The following is an 18264-nucleotide window of genomic DNA, read 5'->3' as shown; positions in this document are numbered from 1 at the left end:
TCTCTTCAGGCAGCTGGGGAAACTTAGTATCGAGATTTGATTCATTCTAGAGACCAAACTGGACACAATACTACAGGAAAGATCTCACCAAGGCCTGTGTAATTGTCACAATCTCACCTAGTTTCTGTGTGTCGGCAAACTTAGAAATATCCAACATCTCAGCTGATTTAAGAGGAGAAATCATTAGAACCTGATGAGGTCCTAATGTATAATGTGTTTTCCAGGCTGCTGTGAGAGGAAGGAGATCACCTCACAGTTGAAGTGCCAGATGACTGGAGGACAGCAAATATGATACCTTTATTCAAGGAGGGAAGCAGGAAAAAAGCAGTCATTACAGACTTGTGAGCTTTAATGTCAGTTGTAGGGAAGTTATTGGAAAAATTTCTGAGGGATGTGATTAATCTACACTTGGAACAGCAGGGGCTAATCACTAATTGTCAGTATATGGGCTTGTTAAGGAAAGATCTAATCTGGTCAATTTGGCTGAATATTTCAAATGGCTGGATGAGGGTAATGTGCATAATGTAATCCATGGGGACTACAGTAAACCCTTGACCAGTTCCACACGGGAGACTAACCCATGAGGTCAGAGCCGAGAGGAGTGGAGGAGAGGGTTGCTTTAGTGACCAGTGTGTACTACAGGGGTCAGTGCTGGGAATCTTATTGTTTGTTGTTTATATAAACTTATCTGGACATGAATGCAGGAAGAATGACTAACAGGTTTATGAATTACTCAAAATTCAGCGATTGTGAGGAAGGTAGTCACTGGCTACAGAATGATATCGACTAGTTAGTAAACTGGGCAAAATAATGACACATGTGAAGAAGGTGGAGTGATGATGGCGCTAAACAGCAACTCCTTTGCTTGCATCTTCGGAAACAGCTTTATTTCTATCTTTAATGTCTCTACTTTTCCCTTTCAGGGTTCTTTTGAAGACCCTGACCTGGAGTTATATACTGACTACTGTTCTTTGCAGGAATGGGACCCACTCTCGAGGTTTCAGGGCTCGTCTTTGGAGGCTAGGAGCTCAGGGCTCTGGAGACGAGTGGATCGAGGGTCGGTGTCACAACAGGATACTGGTGCGTCGTCGGGGGAGTTGGAATATCTGCGGCTGTGTGCCCAGAGACTCGAAATCTTTGGGCACAGAACTTGAGACTTTTAATATCATGAATCAGTGAGTTGTTTACTATGTCACCCCGCTCGCTGTGAAACGGAGACATGTCTTTCTCCCTTATTGGGGGGGGGGAGAGAGGGAGAGAGGGAGAGGGGGAGAGGGGGAGAGGGGGAGAGGGGGAGAGGGGGAGAGGGGGAGAGGGGGAGAGGGGGAGAGGGGGAGAGGGGGAGAGGGGGAGAGGGGGAGAGGGGGAGAGGGGGAGAGGGGGAGAGGGGGAGAGGGGGAGAGGGGGAGAGGGGGAGAGGGGGAGAGGGGGAGAGGGGGAGAGAGCGCGCGCGCGCCTGTGGTATGTTGAATACCGGGTGAATGAGTAGTCTTTTGGGGTACTGCAAGACTGTGTCTTTACTGTTGCTTTGCTCACGCATGAGTGCCTGGTGGCGGGTGCCAATGCACTTTTTTGCTGGTGGGAGGAGGGGGAATTGCTGCCACTTACACACAGGAGGGGAGAACTGGGGGCGGGACTTTGGGGTTCTAACATTTGACTGTCGTTCATTCTTTGGTGCACTCCTCTGTTTTTGTGGATGGTTGTGAAGAAAAGGCATTTCAGGATGTATATCGTATACATTTCTCTGACATTAAATGTACCCTTGAAACATGGAATTTAATGCAAGGTGATGCATTTGGGATGTCTAATAAACAATGAACAGTAGGGCCCTCGGAGTTAACCAGGTGGATGCCGGTGCACAAGCCCAAGGATTCCTGAGGGTGGTAAGAAAAGCATAACGGACGCTTGCCTTCAATAGCTGGGGCATAGAATAAAAGAGCAGGAAGGTTATGATACAACTTTATCAAACATTGGTTAGGCCACAGCTGGAGGACCGTGTTCAGTTCGGATCACCATAGACTATAGGAAGCGGGGGCAGAGCACAGCATCGAGTTTTCTCGCAGGTCAGCGACGCTTCTTTAAAACGGAGAGCTTTGCAGGCATTCGGACATTGCGGAGGCCCAATCAGTGGCTGGAGCAGAGCACAGCAAATGACATAAAAGCACAGAAGGGACAAGCGGAGTGGCCATTGTTGGGAGTAAGCTAGTGGTGAGAGTAGGAGTATCAGGGTTTGGCTCAAAAGAGGTAAGTTCCTGTTATGGTTCCATTTTTTCTCTCTTACTGTACCTAGCGTAGTAAATTGCCGTTGTGTTCTTCATGCTGGATGTTAGAGTCCTGAGAATCCCAGGACTCCCAGGGAACTACATCTGCCTGAAGTGCATCCAACTTCAGCTCCTTGAAGACCATGTTAGGAATCTAAAGTAGCAGCTGGATGACCTTCGGCTTGTACGGGAGAGTGAGGAGATACAGGGGAGTAGTCACCCCGAAGCTGCAGGAGGTGAGTAGTTGGGCGACTGTCAGGAGAAATGAATAGGCATTTAGTGTAGAGCATCCCTGTGGCCATTCCCCTCAATAAGTATAATGTTTTGGATACTGTTGTGGGGGATGACCTCACAGGGGAATGCCACAGAGACTGGGTTACTGGCACTGAGCATGGGTACTGAAGGTAAAAAGGGAGAAGATGGGAGAAGTAGTGATAGGGGACTCAATAGTCAGAGGAACAGACAGGAGATTCTGTGAGTGTGAACGGGACACCCGGATGGTATGTTGCTTCACAGGGGTCAGGGAAGTCTCAGATCATGTCCACTGCACTTTGGAGGAGGAGGGAGAGCAGACAAATGTCTTGGTACAGATTGGTACCAATGACATTGGAAAGAAAAGCAATGAGAGAGAATTTAGAGAGCTAGGCAGAAAGCTGGGAAACAGGACCTCCTGGGTAGTAATTTCTGGATTGCTGCCTGTACCAAGTGCTAGTGAAGGCAGAAACAGGATGATTTGGCAGATAGAAACAAGAGAAAGTCTGCAGATGCTAGAAATCTGGGCAACACACACAAAATGCTGGAGGAACTCAGCAGGCCAGGCAGCATCAATGGAAAAGAGTACAACCAACGTTTCATCCTGCCAAAGAATTTCAGCCCGAAACATCGACTGTACTCTTTTCCACAAATGCTGCCATTGGATGCACTTGGATCATTGGGATCTCTTCTGGGGGAGGTATGACCTGGACAAGAGGGACAGGTTGCAGCTGAACCTGAGGGGAACCAATTTTCTTGCGGGCAGGTTTGTTAAGAGCTTTTGGGGAAGGCTTAAACTAATCTGGCAGGGGGATGGGAACCAGAATGAAGGGACTCAGGATAGGACAGATGGTAATAAAGCAAAAATAGCATGCAGTCAGACTGTCAGGAAGGGCAGGCAGGTGATAGGACAAAATTGCAGCCAGCAAGTATCAGTGCATTAAGGATGCAGAATCATAAAGGGTAGCAAATACAACACTCGAAGTGTTATATCTCAATGCACTGAATATAAAAAATAAGGTGGATGATCATGCTGCACTATTAAAGATTATCTGGTATGATGTTATGGCCATCACTAAATCGTGGTTGAAGGATGGTTGTACTTGGGAGCTGAATGACCAAGGTTACACATTGTATCAGAGGGATAGGAAGGTAGGCAGAGGGGGTGGTGTGGCTCTACTGGTAAGGAATGGCATCAAATCAGTAGAAAGGTGTGACATCGGATCGGAAAATGTTGAATCCTTGTGAGTTGAGTTAAGAAACTGCAAAGGTAAAAAGACTCTGATGACAATTATACACAGGCCACCCAACAGTAGCTGGGATGTGGACCACAGATTACAAGAAGAAATGGAAAAGGCGTGTCAAAAGGGCAATGCTATGATAGTCATGGGAGATTTTAACATGCAGGTCGATTGGGAAAATCAGGTTAGTAATGGATCTCAAGAGAGTGAGTTTGTTGAATGCTGACGAGATGGCCTTGAGCCTACTAGGGGATCAGCTATACTGGATTGGGTGTTAGGTAATGAACCAGAGGTGATAAGGGAGCTTAAGGTTAAAAAAAAACCCTTAGGAGACAGTGATTACGATATGATCGAGTTTAACTTGAAATTTGATGGGGAGAAAGTAAAGTTTGACGCAGCTGTATTTCAGTGGAGTAAAGGAAATTACAGTGGTCTGAGAGAGGAGTTGGCCAAAGTAAATTAGAAGGAGCTGCTGGCAAGGATGACAGCAGAGTAGCAATGGTGTGTGTTCTGGGGAAAAATGAGGAATGTGCAGGACAGATGTCCTCCAAAAATGAGGAAATACTCAAATGGCAAAATCGTACAACTGTGGCTGACAAGGGAAGTAAGGTAAAAGCAGAAGAGAGGGCATACAACAAAGAAAAAATTGAGTGGGAAGATAAAGGACTGGAAAGCTTTAAAACACCTACAACATTAGAAGAGAAGGATCATTAGAAGGGAAAAGATGAGAGCAGATATAAGACTGCTAGAAAATTAAGTCAGAGAAATAATAACAGGACAAGGAGATGGCAGATGAACGAAATGAGTACTTTGCATCAGTCTTCACTGTGAATGTTGAAGGGTGTGAGGGAAGAGAAGTGAGTGCAGTTACTATTACAAGGGAGAAGGTGCTCAAAAAGCTGAAAGACCTAAGGATACATAAGTCACTTGGATCAGAAGAACTGCACCCTAGGGTTTTGAAAGAGGTAGCGTCAGAGATTGTGGAGTCATAGGTTATGATAAAAAAAAATCATTGGACACTGGCATGGTACCAGAGGACTGGAAAATTGCAAATGTCACTCCACTCTTTAAGAAAGGAGGAAGGTAGCAGAAAGTTAATTATAGACCAGTTGGCCTGACCTCAGTGGTTGGGAAGATGTTGGAGTCAATTGTTAAGGATGAGGTTATGGAGTACTTGGTGACACAGGACAAGATAGGACAAAGTCAGCATGGTTTCCTTGAGGGAAAATTCTGCCTGATGAATCTGTTGGAATTCTTTGAGGAGATTACAAATATGATAGATAAAGGGGAAGCAGTGGATGTTGTATATTTGGACTTTCAGAAGACCCTTTGACAAGGTGCCACACATGAGTCTGCTTACTAAGTTAAGAGCCCATGGAATTACAGGAAAGTTACTAACATGGTTAGAGCATTGTCTGATTGGTAGGAGGCAGCGAGTGGGAATAAAAGGATCCTTGTCTGGAGGGGGAAACTATTTTCTGAACAGGGAGAAAATCCAAAAATCTGAGACTTAAAGGGACTCCTTGTTCAGAACACCCTGAAGGTTAACTTGCTAGTTGAGTTGGTGGTGGGGAAGACAAATGCAATGTTAGCATTCATTTCAAGAGGTCTTGAATACAAGAGTAGGGATGTGATGCTGAGGCTTTATAAGGCACTGGTGAGGCCTCACCTTGAGTATTATGTAGTTTTCATTTAAGAAAATGTTTATCATACGAGCAGTGTTTGATGGCTCTGGGTCTCTAGTTGCTGGAGTTTAGAAGGATGAGGGGGATCTCGTTGAAAGCTTTTGAATGTGAAAAGGCCTTGGCAGAGTAGATGTGGGATGGATGTTTCCCATGGTGGGAAGGTCTAGGACAAGAGGACACAGCCTTAGGATAGAGGGGTGTCCATAAAAAAGATGTGGAGAAATTTCTTTAGCCAGAGGGTGGTGAATTTGTGGAATTTGTTACCACAGGCAGCTGTGAAGGCCAGATCATTGGGTATATTTAAGACAGAGAGTGATTGGTCCTTGATTGGACACAGCATCAAAAGTTGCGCCGGGAACTGGGGTTGAAGAGGGGAGAAAAGAATCAGCCATGATTAAATGCTGTAGCAGATTCGATGGGCTAAATCGCCTAATTCTGCTCCTTTGTCCTATGGTCTCATAAGGACGTGAGTGCACTGGAGAGGGTGCACAGGAGCTTGCTGAGCTGGAGTGTCCCTGTTATGACGGGAGAGCAGAATAGGCTGAATTTTCTTTCCTTGCAGCAGAGGAGACTAACGAGGAGTGTGGCAGAATTATCCAAGATTATGAGGGTCATCGATTGGGTCATCAGTGAGAAATTTTGCCCTCAACAGAAATATCTAAATCTAGAATACAGTGGTTTAAACAAGATCTTAGAAAGGACCTTTTCACCTACAGGAGCTGCAATTCAGAATGCACAGCCCGAGTAGGCAGTGGTGGCAGAACCTCACAACATTTAAAAATATACACAAACACCAATTGCCAATGCATCAGTGGAGGTACAAATGGCACTGGTCTTCATACACCACATAAATTACTATCTACTATCTCACAAAGACCCATTCACTCCTTTTCTCTCTCTATTGTCTGTGACCAATTTTAATTTATGTGGGTATATAAGCCCACTGTAATTTTGCACTCGACTCCAAATGGACCACAGTACTCATTCTGCCTTTTCTGTTCTACCAGCACCAACCTTAATAAACTGCAATAATGATGCCAAACGTGACTGCTTGGTGACATTCTGTGCTGAAGCCCTAAATCAGGACATGCTACAAGGTGGAGTATTCTAGGGTAACAGACCCTGATATTTTCCCTAATGTTGATTATAGGCTGAGATTCACTCCCTCCACCCTTTTTAAAACTGTGGGGTTGCATTTACTACTCTTCAATCTAGATAGAGAGAAACTCTTTCCAAAAATCTGTTGTATTTTGCATGATGACAAAATATTTATTCATCATTTGAATAGTCACCTCATTTACTACTGTGATTTAAATTACCAGTTCTCAAGCCCAGTAATTTCTTCAGCACATTTAACCAAAAATAACTAGCAAACAAAGTATTTATTAAATTGCTCTGCCTTTTCTTTGCTTCTCATTATAAATACCCCCCCATTCTGCTTACATTCTCTTTACAATCCATTTCCATTCCTTGCAAATTTGCTCTCTCATGCTATTTTCATCCCTTAGTTAAGCTCTTTGTTTTGTTGAATTCAACTTCATTCACAGTCTTAAGGTTAACTGTTCTTCCTCCCTCTGGATCTAAAACCCTTAATGCCTTTATATTTTGGTACAGAAGGAAATGATACAAAATTCACAATCCTTAAGAATCACTCCCCCGCCCCTTAGAGTTAACCATTGCCTAAGAACACACTACCCCCCCCCCCACATTTCTTTACACACTCCCATCATCCCCAGCCTATGCACTTTCCTCCCCTCCCTTTCACGTTCCTTATTCCCTCCCCATCTGACTCCATGCCGCTCCTTCTATTATTCTCCCACCTACCTATTCATTCCACTTACCCCCCGAATGTTTCCTCATTCCCTCCAACGACTCACTCATATCCTCAATTTTTCAATCCCTTCCCTATTCACTCCCTCCTTATCACCCTGAAATCATCTTCCATCAGAGCCCATACCCTGAAATCCACTCCTCCCCAGAAACATATCCCCCCGCTCCTTCTCCACTCACACACCTCCCTCCTTCCGCGTTCCCTTAATCTCCCTGCATCTCCTACCTTGCTCTGCCCCCCTTTCCAACACCACTCCAATCCCTCATATCCCCCTCATTCCTCGCCCCCCTCACCTGTCCTGCTTCACTTGTTTTTCGGCCTGGGGAAAATTGCCACCGACGCACCGGAAATTGCTCCGACTGCCGGGATCCGGGTACTTCCGCATCCGCTGTCACCGACGGCTGGTTCCGCAAACCGCTTTGGTCGGTGAACGTGCGTCTGCGCCAGAACGGTTCACGATGTGGGAGATGGGAGAGTGGTCCTGGTGTTGGGGGTTTATCCCCACTCTCTGGGCCGAGAGGAACTGAAGTAAAGTATGCGTGAGGGATCACAAAATCCGAAGTCCGAGTGTGGGTCAGGAATCAATGGATCTGTGTACAGGTTCCCCCCGCTATTCGAAGATAGAGCGTTCCTATGAAATGGTTCGTAACGTTTCGTCTCTATCTCCAAGTATATATCTCCAACTATCTCCAAATATTCCAAGCCCACTCACCGTCTCTGAAACCACTCTCAGCTGCTAGGTGTCCTGCCCCGGGCGAAACTCCAGTCACATCACCACCCATCATCTGGGCACTCAGAGGCACCAACAGCAACATTTCTGTTTCATGGCTTCTTGCAGTCAATCAGCGCTTCGTTCTCAACACTAAAATGTGTAGCTCAGAGATCGGTGTGGGAGATGTGAATTTGAATTCGTGGGACATTGGGGAAGGAGGGAACAGTTCGAATGGGATTGGCTCGATCTGAACCTGGGTCCTGGTTAATCACATGACTAGGGCTGTTATAGGGCTTTAAACTAAATAGCTGGGAAAAATAAGGATAACATTAGAGGAAAGAAGAACACGGGAGAAGTAAACACAAAGTACACTGCAGATGCTGTGGTGATTTAACACAGGAGAAGTTACTGAAGTCGCCATAATTTTTTTTAAAAAAATGAATAAAGCAGTTTAGAAATTAATAAGGATTTAACTTCAGGCAACATGATCACACATTTGAGAAGAGGTAGTGAATACAGGACTGAAGGTGTTATATTTGAATGCATGAAGTACATGAAATAAGGTAGATGATCTTGTAATGCAGTTAGAAATTGGCAAGTATGACATTGTGGGCACCATGGAGTCATGGCTGAAAGAAGATCACAGTAGTTATGAAAATGATTTAAAAAAATCCTGATGGGAGACACATGTAGGCCTCCAAGTAGTAGCCAGGATTTAGGGTACAAATTATACCAGGAGATAGAAAAGATAAAGGTCTTAAGGATTAGCTTTACATGTACATTAGAACATCCAGTGAAATGCGTCATTTGCATCAACAACCGACACAGTCTGAGAACGTGCAGGGGGCAATCTGCTTCCGTCATTTACATAGCATGCCCACAAATTATGCATGTAAGAAAGGCAGTGTTACAGTGGTCATGTGGGACTTCAATATGCCGGTAGACTGGGATAATTGGGTTGGTGCTGGATCCCAAGAGAAGGAATTTGTGGAAAGCTTACAAAATGGCATCCATGCATTCTTATTAGCATAGTACTCGATAGGTAAACTATCCACTCTTTGTCCCTTAAAGCATTGAGGTTTAACTCTTTTCCCAATAACCAGCAATTTATGTTAATCAGTTCCTTACATATTTGAATAACACAACATAGTTATGTAATAGCTACAACATCATAGTCCCATGCTCTCAGTTCACCACCCTTAGCCTTAATAATGGTCTCACTGATGTACAGAAGGTCACACCGGGAGAAGTGAATACAGTAGACAAGGTTGGAGGAGGTGCATGTGAATATCTCTCTTATCTGGAAGGACAGTTTCGGACCTAGATAGTAGTGAAAGCGGAGTCATAGAGACAAATGTTACACCTCTGATGGTTACAGGGGAAATGCCTTGAAAGGTGGAGGGATAAGTAAACTTAGGAATCACGGAGTCAACCCTGTGGAAAGCAGAAAGGGGTGAGGAGGGGATGATGCATACAAAATTATGAGAGGTATAGATAGGGCAAATGGAAGGAGGCTCTCTCCCTTGAGATTGGGTGAGGCTGGAACTGGCGGTCATGGGTTAAAGGTGAAAGGTGAAGTGTTTAAGGAGTTCAATTTCAATATTTAAGAGAAGTTTGGATAAGTACATGGATGGGAGGGATGTGGAGGGTTCTGGTCCAGGAGCAGGTCGATGGGAGTAGGTAGAAATACAGTTCAGCACTTTGTTAAACATCAATGCTGGGTTTCGACCTGAAACATTTTTCCTCCCACCGATGTTGGTCGACCTGCTGAGTTCTTCCAGCAGATTGTTGTTCCAGAAGGGAGGAAGTCTGTGATGCTATGGGAGACAATCACTCATTGCTGGGGTCACAGTCCAGGGAGAGGTAAGAGGTGATGTTCAAGAGTTGCCATCTGGCATCTGCAAGGGAGAGGTCAGTCCATCAGACCACATCAGCACCACCCTTGTTGGGGGTTGTTTTTTTCCCCTCCGCCAGTTACTTCATCTGCCCAGCACCCACACACACCTCCCACTGCATTCTGTCCCTGATGTTCCTACCTCCCTTATTTGGACCTTCCTTTCCCATCAGATTCCATCATCTGCAATAAATTGTCACACTCTCACCATCCCTCCCTCCACCACCAGATAGACTACACCCAAGGTTCTAAAAGAGGTGGCTGAAGAGATTGTGGAGGTATCTGTGGTGATCTTTCAAGAATCACAAGATTTTGGGATGGTTCCAGAGGACTGAAAAATTGCAAATATCGCTCCACTCTCAGAAGGGAAAAAGGCAAAATGCAAGAAACTATAGGCAGTTAGCCCAACTTAATTGGTTGGGGAAACTGTTGGAGATCATTGATAAGGATGAGGTTTCGGGATACGTGGAGGCACGTGATGAAATAGGCCGAAATCAGCATGGCTTCAAGGAAGAGCTTCTTCCCCTCTGCCATCAGATTTCTGAATGTACAATAAACCCATGAACAGCAAGTACCTCAGCATTTTTTATTACACTTCTTACTGTAATTCAGTTTTTATTGTACTCGTGCCACACAACAACAAATTTCATGACATATGCCGGTGATATTAAACTTGATTCTTAAGGGAAAAGCTAACCTGACAAGTATGTTGGAATTTTTTCAGAAAATAATAGGCAAAATAGATGTGGATGGATGTTGTTTATTTGGATTTTCAGAAGGCCTTTGACAAGGTGCCACACATGAGGCTGCTAAACAAGATAAGAGCTCATTGTATTACAGGAAAGATACTAGGATGGATAGAAGATTGGCTGACTAGCAGGAGGCAGAGTTGGAATAAGAGGTGCCTTTTTTTGGTTGGCTGCCAGTGAATAATGGTGTTCTGCAGGGGTCAATATTGGGACTGTTGTAACTGTGAACAAAGTCACCAGAGAGACACAGCTGGTAGAAAAGTCATGGTAGTCTTTATTTAGGACACACACAAACTGCCAGCCTTTGGATTCACAGGAGAAAAGAGAGAGACCCCCTGACCCAACATTACAGCACACTTTTATATGTTAATGAATAAGACAATTTCTATAGTTACAATGCCCTCATAATGCTTCCTTTGAATTGCATATAAATTTTCAAATGTCTGGATCTTCCCAACAGCACACCACACCCAAAGAGTTTAATTACTGTGGTCTCAGTTGTATTTATGCAATGGAGCATTGATTGCATTCATGCATATCCAGACATCTCAAGTCAACTGGATGTTTCCTGTTCTGAGCTGCATTTCCCACCTGAGCTGCAGTTTAGATTTATTCTACAATCCAAATTCAGATCTGAAGGCTGGTTGCTAAAGGTTAACATTTGCTATATTGCATCTCCAAAATACGGCCTAACAATCTGTCCTCTTGACCCTCCTAGACACAAATTACTTTGTTCCAGGAAAAGCCAAACTCAAAGGAAGATCTAATTTAAAGAGGGCAGAAAAAATTGTTTTGTTCTTCAGACACCCACATACTCAATTACCCATCCTAATCATTTACGTATGCTATATTGTGAGCTCATCTATGCTATCATCCCTAATGGCGACTCACAAGGCTCCAAGTAGAGTTTGCTCCAGAAATTTGACCACCATCTTTAAAATGCAGCTTTGGCATTCCTATGCCTGTTGCCTCCTTCCCTACTGGCCAATTGCAGTTTAATCACATTCTTATCTTCACCCCTCATTCTCTGATAGCAAAAACTCACTAGTGGTTACCGTCTAGTCAGGGGCACCAGCAAAGTAAATGTATCAGGCTCACGGGCAACAATTCACACTCCACGTCGTGACAGAGGATTGTCAGAATCTTGACAGCCAGCCTCTCATCGATATACAGCATGGGCTGGAGTGGTCTTTATTTGAATGACTGCAAGAGCCTCATCCCGGTCTGGACTGTCCAGTTGTTTGCTAGCCCAGCCATTGAAAGGGTTCAGTTCATTTGTATTCACTCCCCATTCCGACTGGCATTTCTTCTCTTTCTCAGTCTGCCATGTATCAAAGTTGTGGAATCTGACGTCTCTGCTGGAACTGAGATCCCTTCCCATCTATTTACCGAACATTTTTCTGTTCTGAGCGAAACAGCTAATCATCTACCTTCAGCAACCAGCCTTCATTACAGAGTACAGTTACCGTTATGCTATAACACACTGTTCACACTCTCTCTGTGTCTGAAGCTTTTGCTGTGGATCTGCTTTTATCAGGTGTGGTCAGGTCTGACACAACCAGTTGGTGTTCATCACTTGGATTCCCTGTAATGACACTGCTACCGGGTACACTCGATCGCTTGCTCTGTCTGAGAGGGTGACAAGAAGCTGGGTCACACGGTTTTACCTGAGCCCAGTGTTTGCATTGGCTGCCTCACTGGGACTGAACACCAACACAGGCGTCGTTCGTCTGGAGCACCACCTGTGGTTCGATCCACCTGGGAATGAAACCTGTCTTATCAGCCAGCTCCCTACCATGGTCACCTGGCTGTGGGAGGAGTATCTCTCCCTTGGCTCTCTGAGCAATATGTTGCTGCTGTTTTGTTCGATCCCTCAATGTCTTGCCCTGATTACAGTGGTCCTTCACATTTACAATTAATCCTAAATTGGCATCTGTAGTTTCTTCCTGTACCCTTGTAATTTCTGTAACTTCATGTTCTTCTGTTGTCCTCTTTGCACCAATGTCTTCCCGCCCATTCCCTACTATCCTTTTTCTGGTAAGCCTTTACTTCAATCATGCTACCTCCTCAGGCAACTACACTACTTCCAACAGCCCCTGACTGTGTTTGGCCCCTCACCTTGGAACCTCCTGACATTATTCCCACACTTTACCCTGTCTGGGGCTGCTGTCTCTCTGTGGGCCATGTTAGCTGCTCTGTGGGTCACACAGTCTTGTTATTTGTTATTTCTCTTTATTTCTCCTTTTCCTGCCTTACTCAGTGTGTCAATCCTCAGGACAGAACCTTCATTGCTTGGGCACACCAAAAAATCTACAGGAAGCTGCACTCCCTCAGCCTCAAGTTCCTGGGGCTGATTCTCTCTACCCTCATTGTTTCACCTCCAGCACCTCTCCAGTCATGGGCAAAGGTAGATCAGCTATCAATACTGACCCCCCATATCCACTAACATTTCACATTGCCGGCTCCCTTATAAACCTCTTGTGTACATCCATGGATGGCCACCACTGGCGGTACAGTAGTCAGAATCAGAAAGAGAGGGTGCTGCTGTAGATTCTGCCTGCTTTGGTGAGTGACTCTCACACTTTTTTCAGGACATTGCCTCTGGTGAACTGCAATAATTTCCTTGAGCTTTCACCAGAATTCTGCATTTCTGCAGGCGACTTTAAATGAGGGAAACTCTGTCAAAATGCTCTGCTTTTCTTTGGGAGTGAAGGGCTTATGGATAGCTGTAATCGGGGTCAAGGCCTAGCTCAGGTCATCAGGGTTCTTGACCTGACGTCAAAAGGTGTCATCCCAACAGGTATATCTGGATATAACCTCTCAAATATCTCCACACTAATTCCCATAAACAGTGGATAAAACTAAACAGTACATACTTAAAACCAGAGTACATACTCTGCAATCTGCCACTTGTGTGTGTCTGAGCTCGTAATGCCAGTTGTATCCCTTTGCATTTAACTGTTACAGACATATTCTTAAAATACGTAGACACACACACACGCAAATGCCTCTGCGACTATACAGTTCCCTGAATGAGTATAAGCACACCCCACTGGTGGCCCAAACGAACAATAACCACCCTTCACAACTGGTGTGGTGGCCCTGTCTCAAATTATCCAAAGATGTCTATCTCTTACATAAACACAAATGTATGCACACACACACCACTCTACTTTTATATCTACTAGTTCAGCTCTCCACCATGTTCGTAATACCTCATGATCCCATGGTCACAGACCCAAACAGATCTAAGTGTGAGTGCTAATTTAAAAAATACTCAGGTCTGCTAAGATAGCTAACCACACAAAGGATCATGACGACATCCCGAACAAGCCCCCAAATGTAACTGTGAACAAAGTCAGAAGAGACACAGCTGGTAGATATAAAAGCCGTAAAAGATTTTATTTTGGACACACACAAGCTGGCAGCCTTTGGAGTCACGAGAGAGATACAGACAGAGACAGAGAGATAGATAAGATAGAGTCCCAGCCCAATATTACAGCACATTTTTATATGTTAAAGAACAAAGATAACAGGACAATTTCTATAGTTACAATGATCTCATAATGCTTCTTTTGAATTGCATGTAAATTTTCAAATGCCTGGATCTTCCCAACAGCACACCCAAAAAAAGAGTTTAATTACTGTGGTCTCCGAGTCGTATTCAGTCAATGTTGATTGCATTCATGTACATGCAGACATCTCAATTGGATGTTCCCTGTTCCAAGCGGCATTTTAAATCTAATCTATAAATCACATTCAGATCTGAAGGCTGATTGCTGAAGGTTAACATTTGCTAAACTGCATCTCAAAAATATGCCCTAACAGGACCACTTCTTTTCAGGTTGCACGTCAACGATTTGATGACAGAATTAATGGTTTTGCGGCCAAGTTCATGAATGTTATAAAGATAGGTGGAGAGGCAGATAGTGTTGAAGAAGCTGGGAGTCTGACGGACTTAGACAGATTAGGATAATGGGCAAAGTGATGGCAGATGGAACACAGTATCAGGAAATGTATGGTCATGCACTTTGGTAAAAGGAATAAAGGTCTAGAATACTTTTTAAATGATGAGGAAATCCAGAAATCAGAGGTGCAAAGGGACTTGAGAGTTCTCGTATAGGATTCCCTAAAGGTTAACTTGCAGGTTGAGTCAGTGGGAAGAAAGATGAATACAATGCAAGCATTGATTTTGAGATAACTACAATATAAGAGCAAGGATGTAATGATGAGGCTTTATAAGGCATTGGTCAGAAAACACAGAGTATTGTAAGCAGTTTTGGGTCCCCTAAGAAAGAAAGGATGTGCTGGCATTGGAGAGGGTCCAGAGGAGGTTCACGACAATGATCCCAGGAATGAAAGGTTAATGTATGAGGAGAGTTTGATGGCTCTGGGCCAATACTCGCTGGAGTTTCGAAGAATGGGGAGGAGCTCATTGAAATCTATCGAATATTGAAAGACCTAAATAGAACAAATGTGGAGAGGAGGTTTCCTATAGCAGGGGGTGGGGGGCGGGGGGGAGTTCTAGGATCAGAGGGCACAGCCTCAGAATACAAGGATATCCCTTCAAAACAGAGATGAGGAATTTCTTTAGACAGTAGTGGATTTGTGGAATTTGTTGCCACATACAGCTGTGGAGACCAAGCCATTAGTCATATTTAAAGCAGAGGTTGATAGGTTCCTGATTAGTAAGGGCATCTAAGGGTATAAGGATAAGACAAGAGAATAGGGTTCAGAGGATAATAAATCAGCCATGATGGAACAGTGTAGAATTGATGGGCTGAATGGCCTAACCACACCTCTTATGGTCTTATCTGCAATCTCATGTCTCCATTGTTCCTGCTCCCATTTTCTTATGCTGTTAATCTTGTTTCACCCTCCACTGAGTGAAACCTGCCTGACCTGCTGAGCATTTACCATTTTTTGTGTTTATATAAAGATTTCAGCTTTTAAAAAAATATTTGGTTATACAGTGGTCATCTGTCAGTATTAATTTCTTCCTTGCCACTAATTCAGGTCAGTATGGTCCTGTTTGCCATTTCCTGACCATCTCCATTATTTTAGTTTATTTGGATTGAAACCTGGCCAGGTTCCTATTTTGAGCCCCAACTCCAACTTATCTAAAGTCACAAATCCCACTCTGCCAGAAACTCCATCCTCAGATGTTCACTACTTGTCAAAATCAGAATTAATAATTCACAACTTGCCTTTCTGTTCTGGTTTCTTGATAAGCCTGGGAAGGCTTTAAGGCTCCATTTCCCATCTCCTGTACGTTACACTGCCCCTTCCTTTTCTGCACACTTGGCCACTGTACAGAAAGCTCTATTTATGCTCCACATTAGAATTTTATATCCCCAATTCTCCATTTCATGGTCTCCTCTGTGAAACTCATTCCATTGGTCAAACTTTTGCTCAACTCTCCCAACCTCTGTTGTTGGTTTGATGTTTTTTTGTGGATCAAAAAGCAGTCTCTAAAAAACTTCTTTAAAATGTTCCAGTGAAAGTTGTTGAAATGCAAAGGGTAGACTCCATTGTAAGGTCTACACAACAACAACAAACATTGCCAATTGGTTTTATGTTGTTCCTCCAAATCCGATGACAAGTCATGAGATGCAGATCAAATTGTTCCATCAAGACAACACTGGGAGTTTATGTGAATTTTTTTTGAGTGATATAGTATTAAAAATCTTTGCAACTCTTTCCACATTAATAAATATGCAATTATGTAACATTCTGTTATATACAGCTTTTTGCCAAATAAATGTTCTGATAGCTAATAAATTTTACAGGTCTAAGGCAATACCTTGCCACATTAACACTGGCATAAGTGCTGAGGTTTGGAATGTCCAGTTGCTAAAGCCAGAGTGCGTGCACACTTATTGGTGCCAGTTCACCCAAATGTCAGGGCAGGGAACCCAGGAACTGAATTATTTACGAGCATAAGTTATGAGTAACAATAAATTTAAATAGTGTTAAGTTTTGGGCCCTTACTACTCTCAGCAGAATTTCAGCCAAGAAGGTGCCATCCCAACCCATCCTGTAATATCTCTTACTGGAAAAGAACCAACCTTCAATTTCAGGAAATCACAGCATCAGCAAAAGAAAAGTTAGGTGACACGCAGGATTATTCTGCAGGTTGAAATTATATTTCAAATCACGGTAATTTAAGGAGCCAGGATACTTTGGATCTGTGTCCCTGCCCTCCTCTCTGCAGTATCCTGGCTCCTTCCACACAGGGGTGTTGGAGGTAAGCAGCAATCACTGGTCTAGGATACGTGCTGGAGTGAAGAGCAGAGTCACAGAATCCACATTTATATTTTTATTGATCTTTAAACACTTTTAGAACAGAGCTTCTCTAATTATACAGTCACAGAAGTTTGTAATTAACATTATATTTTAAATAATAAGCATTAAAATCTTATTCGTTAAAACTTTAATATTTTGGTCTGTATTACGAGTGAAGAGAATACACCTCTACACCCTTGTATACTCTGGTCTGTGTGTGTGCTTGCTATATTTGCCTCAGGTTCAAGCTGACCAGACCACACTCATCCCAGTCGCGTTCTGGGGAACAGACCTAGAAAACAACATAACCCACAGAAGGAGGCAAGTGTCTCAGCCTGGGAAATGGCACAAGTTCAACAATGAATTTTCCTGCTGATTCATCTTACAAACTCACACTAACTTTAGTCACTTAGAATCCAGCCCACTGCCTCCATCTGTGCAGCTTTAGTGGACCTTTGATTAATAATACCATGTCCGCAGCTTTAAGCTCCTGAATCACATCAGAGTTCGTCTGGGGCACAGTCTCTCTTGGTGGGTTGTTGACACGCAGCTTCCTTGGTCAAAAGGCAATTTGAATGACTGGTTGTGAGGGTTTGTGAACAGAGCTGGTAAGTTCATCTCCCACCTTACTTCTTTCAGTTTCCTCAATCATTTCTCTAAAAACAGGGCCCAACTCATACGCAATGAGGTAATGAGCTTGATCTCACTGAGTTCGGACTATCAGTAGCAACCACAGTTTTTTTGATTTCCTGCACTTTGCTCTAATACTTCATCCAGAAGGGTAGGTGATGAGGGAAGGGAGAGATTTGTGGAGGGAAAAGCTGTGAATCTAAGTCTCTGCTCTCTCGCTTTCCTTTTATAAAATGCATGCCACAAGTTGCAACTCCACTCCGAGTGGAGCTGGTATGAATTCGGAGAGGAACAGTGCCCAGCTAGGGCTTTGTGATTGGCACCTCAGTAGTTCCATTCCCATTAGCTGTTGAGGTAATGATGAATTGTGCATTCTGCTGCTGTAGGGATGTGTCTGTCTGTGTCTGAGGAACATCAAGTCTTGAATTCTGCTTCAAGTCCATCTCGGTCTGTCCTTCTGATATCACATAATGTGTCTGGGGGGGAAGAAAATGTGTGTCAAAGATTATTAATTTGTCATGAAGTTCTAAATGTCAGCACACTGGTCCTTTAACATCCAGTCCTGTGTGAACCGAAATATCCTGCTCTTAAATATTCCAAAGCCCAAACTCCTCATCACTCTTAACTGTTTCCAAACCACATGCTTTTTCTGAACAACTTCCCAGACTACTTGATGTTCAGTTGGTCCTGCATACAGTAGGTATATCAGAACTAGAAAACAGGG

General features: G+C 43.8%; 2 protein-coding genes across 15 annotated transcripts in view; both read right to left on the bottom strand.

Moving 5' to 3' along the window:
• nfrkb (nuclear factor related to kappaB binding protein) overlaps positions 1 to 8172 on the bottom strand; it is a 121021-nt gene extending 112849 nt beyond the window's left edge. For 2 of the 6 annotated variants that reach the window (XM_059957144.1, XM_059957146.1), the window contains exon 1: positions 7564 to 7692. The gene's annotated coding sequence lies outside the window, so the exon portion shown is untranslated. Of the gene's footprint in view, positions 1 to 7563; positions 7695 to 7982 lie in introns of those variants that run through there. The other 4 variants (XM_059957141.1, XM_059957147.1, XM_059957143.1 and 1 more) reach the window with 4 other exon arrangements.
• A 2704-nt stretch (positions 8173 to 10876) lies between these two features.
• The window catches only part of prdm10 (PR domain containing 10), a 153943-nt gene continuing 146555 nt past the window's right edge, over positions 10877 to 18264 (bottom strand). For all 9 annotated transcript variants that reach the window (XM_059957151.1, XM_059957153.1, XM_059957149.1 and 6 more), the window contains one exon: positions 10877 to 18016. In XM_059957151.1, coding sequence (XP_059813134.1) covers positions 17843 to 18016 — 174 coding nt within the window. In that variant the 3' untranslated portion in view covers positions 10877 to 17842. The remainder of the gene's footprint in view (positions 18017 to 18264) is intronic.

The sequence above is a fragment of the Hypanus sabinus genome, chromosome X2 (assembly GCF_030144855.1).
Source record: "Hypanus sabinus isolate sHypSab1 chromosome X2, sHypSab1.hap1, whole genome shotgun sequence".
Lineage (NCBI taxonomy): Eukaryota > Metazoa > Chordata > Chondrichthyes > Myliobatiformes > Dasyatidae > Hypanus > Hypanus sabinus.
Note: the sequence above shows the minus strand (reverse complement) of the source record. Positions and strands in the feature narration are given on the sequence as shown.